At 39.3% G+C, this 6,883-nt stretch overlaps 1 protein-coding gene across 2 annotated transcripts in view; it reads left to right on the forward strand.

Moving 5' to 3' along the window:
• The first annotated feature begins 3,485 nt into the window (after window positions 1–3,485).
• Window positions 3,486–6,883, forward strand: part of zbtb42 (zinc finger and BTB domain containing 42) — an 8,678-nt gene continuing 5,280 nt past the window's right edge. Inside the window, exons 1-2 of one of the 2 annotated variants that reach the window (XM_043232324.1) lie at window positions 3,486–3,762; window positions 5,040–5,463. In XM_043232324.1, coding sequence (XP_043088259.1) covers window positions 5,054–5,463 — 410 coding nt within the window. In that variant the 5' untranslated portion in view covers window positions 3,486–3,762; window positions 5,040–5,053. The other variant, XM_043232325.1, reaches the window with a different exon arrangement.

Consider the following 6,883-nt stretch of genomic DNA (forward strand, 5'->3'; position numbering starts at 1 on the left):
ATTATATGTATATCATACCTGACCTCATGTACGTGAGTATAAAAAGCACGCCGTACAAAAGCGAAAACTTTCTTCCGCTATGCAAATTTTTCGTGCAAATACCACTAATTTTAGTACTATTTATACCCATTTTCATGAGACTGGGCTAGTATATATAAGTGTATTCACAGCACGCTTCTAAGAATTGAACGGTATTAATGGTTCACAAAGAGATATGAACTAAACGGCTTATTTAGTTGCACGGAGGACAGAAAGTGGTGACAGAATTGTCATTTTTAGGCGATCAGCTCCTGCATCCAGAGCTGGGAAGCCTGTGTGTGTGTGTGTGTGTGTGTGTGAATGGCATGGATGGGCCAGCCAGAGGACAGAAGAGGAATGCGAGGCTTTTGTCTGTCCGGGGGAAGAGAGGCTCGGGCTGGAATGCCATTGATGAGAACGGACAGAAAAAAAACGAGCCTCCAGGAAGCTTTCTCTCGCTCTGGTTCTCTGTGAGAACCTCTCGCTGTCATTCTGAGGCCGGTCCCGTGAACACAACCACTGCATTGTGTGAGCCGCGAACACACCGTCTGCGGCCGAGCGAGTGAATGAAACGCATTCCTGCTCGCATCCCAGTCTGAGAAAGATCACTGCGTCTGTGCGGATGCCGCTTACAGTCCTCTCTGTTTACTGCTGGTCCGAAAAGCACTCGATTTAGAGCAAAAATGAAAATGAGCTGAAAACGTGCTTACCCTCAGGCCGTCCAAAGTTAGGGTGAGTTTGTTTCTCCAGCATTGCACCGCTGCAGTGAATGGGTGCCGTCAGAATGAGAGTCCAAACAGCTGATAAACACATCAGAATAATCCTCCGTCAGTTAACTAATCTTCTATGACTGTAACTATGTCTTCTCCTGATGTTAACTGATGGATTATTAATGGCTCTCATTCTGACGGCACCCATTCACATCCACTGCTGAGACACTGATGCAACGCTACGTTTCTCCAAAGGCGTTCACGTTTTGGTTTCCCAAACGAACAGTTCTCAAACTTAGTACGCAGGACCTTAAAGATCCTTCTGTGCAGTTAAAACCGAAAGTGCATCAATGCCGATAATACAAAAAAAAAACTGTTAGATAAATCTAGTTAAAGAGCAGACCAGATGAACCAGAGCATTGTAAGAACGGCCTGCTTAAACCGGTCCTTCAGAGAAGATCCAAGCGGCTCTTTCAAAGCGTTTCGACAGCTGGAGTTCGGGCAAAAGGTGACCCGAACAGTTGCAGAGGCCACAAGATGAGCAGCTGCAGCTCCTGCTCACGTCTACAGGATCAACAACGGTTTGAGCGTTCGCATGGAAGAGCCTTCCCGAAATAGCCCTGTAACCGCGTTCTTCTGCTGCTTCGCTCCGGTCACATTCATCCATTTAGCAGATGCTATTAATTGAATAAATTGGATTCTTGGAGGCGACGCCGAGCAAAGTTACAGCAGGCTGGAGATGAATGGCATTCGGGAACATATCGGTGTTTTGTCTGCGTCTCTTTTACTGCGTGCCACGTAAGAGAGAAAATCTATGTCTATACAGAGAGGCACAGGTATAGGAATCTGAAAGAATAATAATAAAAGAAATGATTTTTTTTTTTACAAACATTTAAATGAATGATTTTTTATTATTTTTATTTATTTTTAATTATTTAAATTATTTTTATTTATTTTTAATTATTTAAAAATATATTTTTACTTCAATTTTATTTAAGATTTAACAACCTTTTATTCTCAACATTTTATTTTGACTTTTTCCTCCAAATTTATTTATTTATTTTTCTCATAATTTAACCTTAATCTCAAAATGTTTTAATTGTTTCTCATTATTCCTTGGCCCTCTTCCGTATTAGTCACATATGAATTTGAAAGAAAAGTCTGTAATTTTTCTAAATAATCATTTTTTTTTTTTTTATTAAATCTTACTTTTTATTTTTAATTATTTTTAAATAATGATTAAAAAAAAAAAAAAAAATATATATATATATATATATATATATATATATATATATATATATATATATATATATATATATATACTGTATATTATTTAAAATCAGAATTTCAAATCTTTTGGATTTTATTCAAATATTTTTTATGGATTTTCAGTGTCATTTCCAAGTTTAAACGAAAGATACATTTTCATAAACTGGTTGCAGACTGTAGAAACCCTCTTGCATGTGTGACCCGTTAGTATGACAACCTCAGAAACCCTGTGCGTGCACTGAATGATGTTTAGATGAAAGCTACACGCTACAGAACAGAGTAACTTTTCGGGTGAAAACAGTGAGACTTTAGTGCGAGTCGGTGCCAAGACATTCCAGCTCAGAGCAGGATTAGCTTCGATTAGATCCCAGCAAACGCTCTCCTAACACACAACACATCAGCTCTCAACAAAGACCACAGGAGGAGGGGCAGCTTCTCAAAAGACCTCTAATTATACACTTAAATGTATTGAAAGAGAGGAATGCATTTAGGACTGGACGGGTTTGAGAGGATCGTCGCAATTTGCAATCTTAAAAATAACTTTAGCATCTAGAGCCCTCTCCAAAAACCCTTGAGTTTCTAGAGAAACTCACATCGGCGCTCTTTAGTTTAAGTTCCTCTTCACCTCACTTTGTGTTTGCAAATGTTTCCTATTTTAGGCTTTTCTTCCAACCAAAAATGCACCAGGTAGTTGTCATATTTAACAGTTTATTGAGTCGATAGTAAAAAGAAAATCACGATTTAATTGAAACTCGCTTGCCTCAACATTTAAAATGCATTTGAAATTAACCCAATAAATCGGCTAATAGGAAATTAAAACGTTGCATATTAAGATACAGCGAGTAAACAGCTTGTGAACAAACCCCAAAACATAAAAAGTAAATAAAAACAATACTTTTTTTTTATGGACAACACCAAAATATAAAATGCATGTATAATTTTTAAATGAATTCATTATATACAATTAAGGCAGACATTGCAACGTGCATAAACACCAAAACATTAAATAAAAATGGCAAAATAATCCATTTTTAGCACACAACCTCAACGTATAAAATGCATTTCTGAAATTAACCCATTTTATAAAATTAAAGCAGATATTGTAATCTGTCAATAAACCCCAGAACAAAAGTTCTAAAAAGAAAAATGCAGGATTTATATATATATATATATATATATATATATATATATATATATATATAAAAAAATAAATAAATATATATATATATATATATATATATATATATATATATATAATATACAATTTATTTATTAAATTTTGTTTTGTATTTATATATATATATATATATATATATATATATATATATATATAAACACAAAAATGTAAATAAATAAATATATATATTATTTTATATATATATATATATATATATATATATATATATATATATATATATATATATATATACTTATATATAATTTTTATTAATTTTAACAATTAATTTAACAATTATTAATGGTCTCGTATGAATGCAGGGTAATACAGCTGCAGTTTAAGTGAACTCTGCTACTTACTGCCCCAGTGTGAGTTTGTCCTGAAGTACAGTACACTGGTGTTATCGCGAGACTGGACCATTAACAACCTGCTTGACACACACACACACACACACACACACGCACGCACGCACGCACGCAGCGCGGAGCTTCGCCGCACCGGACTCGAGTCGCTCCGAGGAGCGGAAACACAGACTCAACATCTGGACACACATCATGCGAGCACGCGGCCGCATCTGAGGACACCGCGGTGAGTGCGCGCTTCGGTCGGGACTCCAGCGTGACACAATGTATCGGCGGCGCGTTTGATCCGCGATCCGCCGCCGCTCCTCACGACACCGGAGTTTCCACCGCATCAGCTCGCGGGCTGTCTCGGGCGTGAAGTCGGGCGTTAAAGGAGAAGAAAAGCGCGTAAAAGTTCCGCGTAATGCGCCGCTGTCCTGTTCTCGCGAGTTTGTTAGAAAACAAAAGTGTCCTGTCACGAGCTCGACCGCGCTCCCGAAACTTTAACGTCGGCGAGACGCGTCTGTAAGAAACCCTGTCAGAACCACGACGCGTTAAAATTCACCAAGTCCGAGAAGTTTGGGGTTCCTCGGAGGAACATATGGCATAAAGACACAGCTGGAGATTTGAGGCTGATGTCAGAGCAGCTGACTCCACCAGAAACACACACACACACACACACACACACACACACTCGCGCACTCGCGCGCGCGCAGGCTCTTTCTCCCCGCTCACATGGACGAGAGGTCGCGTTCAGTCGTCTCTCTCTGGATCTGCTCTTTTCACTTTACACGATGTTCGTCACGTTTGAGACGCGGGATGTCGTTTGCGCATGACTGGATCCCTGCTCTTTCGCCGCCGCCGTTCGCTGGGAAGCGCGAAGTGAAGACCAACTTGTGCGAGCGCGGAGAGAAGAGGGTATGTCGAGCTTTGCGATCATTTATTTCCACGCTTAAAGGTTTCACGAAGTCTCGAAGCGGCTCGCGCGTTGGACGCGTACCGAAGCGGCGCGTCGCCAAACCTCGGAAGCGCGACTTCTTTTTTAACGCTGCGATATCGCTTTTGTCCGTCTTTGGCGGCCCGCACGCTAGGCTCAAAGCAAAACGAGGCATTCTTTTTGACAGATGTTCGCTGTGCGTTAAAAAGCGCCTTTGAAACTCGATTAAAAAGTCCGTTTTTGACAGAGACGCTGCAGCTGCTGCTGGGGTTTAACGCGCATCTCTGGCGGATCAGGACTGGAATAAAAGTTAGTTCGGCGTCTTCCACTCCTGAGATCGCCGCGCATTATAAAGCGTTGAAACGAAAAGCAGTCGTGCATTGAAAAGCATCTTTGCGGCGCCGGTTTCTGCAAAACGCGTCACTTTTGCTCGTCTTTTTGACAGCTTTCCCGGTCGTTTTCTATCCCCAAAGCGACATGCATGCAAACTGCCTCTCCATTGGCAGGAGAAGAGAAAGCGCAGCTGGGAGACCCTGGGCTGGTGTTTGCCTTTTACCTAACGCCCGGTTTTTCCTGTTTCCCGGCAGGTCACGCCATAAGTATGGAGTTCCCGGACCACAGCCGGCAGCTACTGCAGTGCCTGAGTCAGCAGAGACACCAGGGCTTCCTCTGCGACTGCACGGTGCTGGTGGGAGAGACGCGCTTCCGGGCGCACCGAGCCGTTCTGGCCTCCTGCAGCATGTACTTCCACCTCTTCTACCGGGACCAGCTGGACAAGAGGGAGCTGGTGCATCTGAACGCCGACATCGTGACGCCGCCGGCCTTCGGGCTGCTGCTGGAGTTCATGTACGAGGGGAAGCTGGAGGTCGGCGCTCTCCCGGTGGAGGACGTCTTGGCGGCGGCCAGCTACCTGCACATGTACGACATCGTGAAGGTGTGCAAGGGGAAGCTGAAGGACAAGGAGCTGTGCGAGGCCGAGTGCGCGGAGAAGGCCAACGGTCACTCCGACAGGTAACGCCGCTTTTTGAGGGCTTCACGCCGTTTAGAGCGGCGCACATGTTGAACGTGCATGGGCCAAAATCAACCGGGTCTTCATTTTCAACTGTTTTCTTTCGGCAGAATGTGTGAAACGGTCATAAACGGCTACTTAATAACGTGGAATGTTTCCTAGGATACTGAAATATAATTTTCATCTCCCAGGGTGCATAATAAACATGCTTTTAGTCATATGACGCTGTTTAGAGCGTTAAACGTAACGTGCAAAAATATATATATTTTTTAAAAATAATATTTCAATTGTAAGTTATGCGGATTAAATATTGAATGAATGCATGATGAATGAACATGCACAGGCAAAAAAAAAAAAAAATCATGAATTTTCTTGGTAAAAATGGCATATATCATGGCTCTAACATTTGTGTGTTTTTACACCAACATATCATAAAAAAAGACGTATTTAGTCATAATTAAGAATAAATAATGTGTCATTTTTTTATAGAATACTGAAATATAATTTCTTTCCTTATTTATCTCCCAGGATGCACAATAAACATGCTTTTAGTCATATTACGTTGTTTAGAGCGTTAAACATAACGTGCAAAAATGGTTTTAAAAAAAAATATATATATTTCATCTGTAAATTATGCGGATTAAATATTGAATGAATGAATGATGAATGAACACGCATAGGCCAAAAAAAAAAAATAATCATGAATTTTCTTGGTAAAAGAAACTCATAAATGGGTTTTGTATCGATAACATTTGTGTGTTTTTGCACCAATATATCATAAAAAAAGAGTCATAAATGACAAGATTTTCATAATAATGTGTCTTTTTTTTTATAGAATACTGAAATATAATTTTCATCTCCCAGGATGCATAATAAACATGCTTTTAGTCTCAGTGTCCTCATATTACGTTGTTTAGAGAATTAAACAATGTGCAAAATTTTTTTTTAAATAATATTTAATCTGTAAATTATGGCATATATCATGGCTCTAACATTTGTGTGTTTTTGGGCCAACAGTCATAATTAACAATAAATAATGTGTCATATTTTTAATAGAATACTGAAATATAATTTCTTTCCTCTTACCTTTTAGGAACAAAAAGTTGCTTTTTTGATGTCTTTACATTGTTTAGAGCATTAAACATAACGTGCAAAAATTTTATTTTTTTAATAATATTTCATCTGTAAATTATGCAGATTGAATGTCGAATGAATGCATGATGAATAAACACGCACAGGCAAAAAAATAATAATTTTCATGAATTTTCTTGGGAAAAATGGCACCAACATTTGTGTGTTTTTACACCAACATATCATAAAAAAAGACGTATTTAGTCATAATTAAGAATAAATAATGTGTCCTATTTTTTATAGAATACTGAAATATAATTTCTTTCCCTATTCATCTCCCAGGATGCTTTT

Source organism: Puntigrus tetrazona, unplaced genomic scaffold (assembly GCF_018831695.1).
Source record: "Puntigrus tetrazona isolate hp1 unplaced genomic scaffold, ASM1883169v1 S000000528, whole genome shotgun sequence".
Classification (NCBI taxonomy): domain Eukaryota; kingdom Metazoa; phylum Chordata; class Actinopteri; order Cypriniformes; family Cyprinidae; genus Puntigrus; species Puntigrus tetrazona.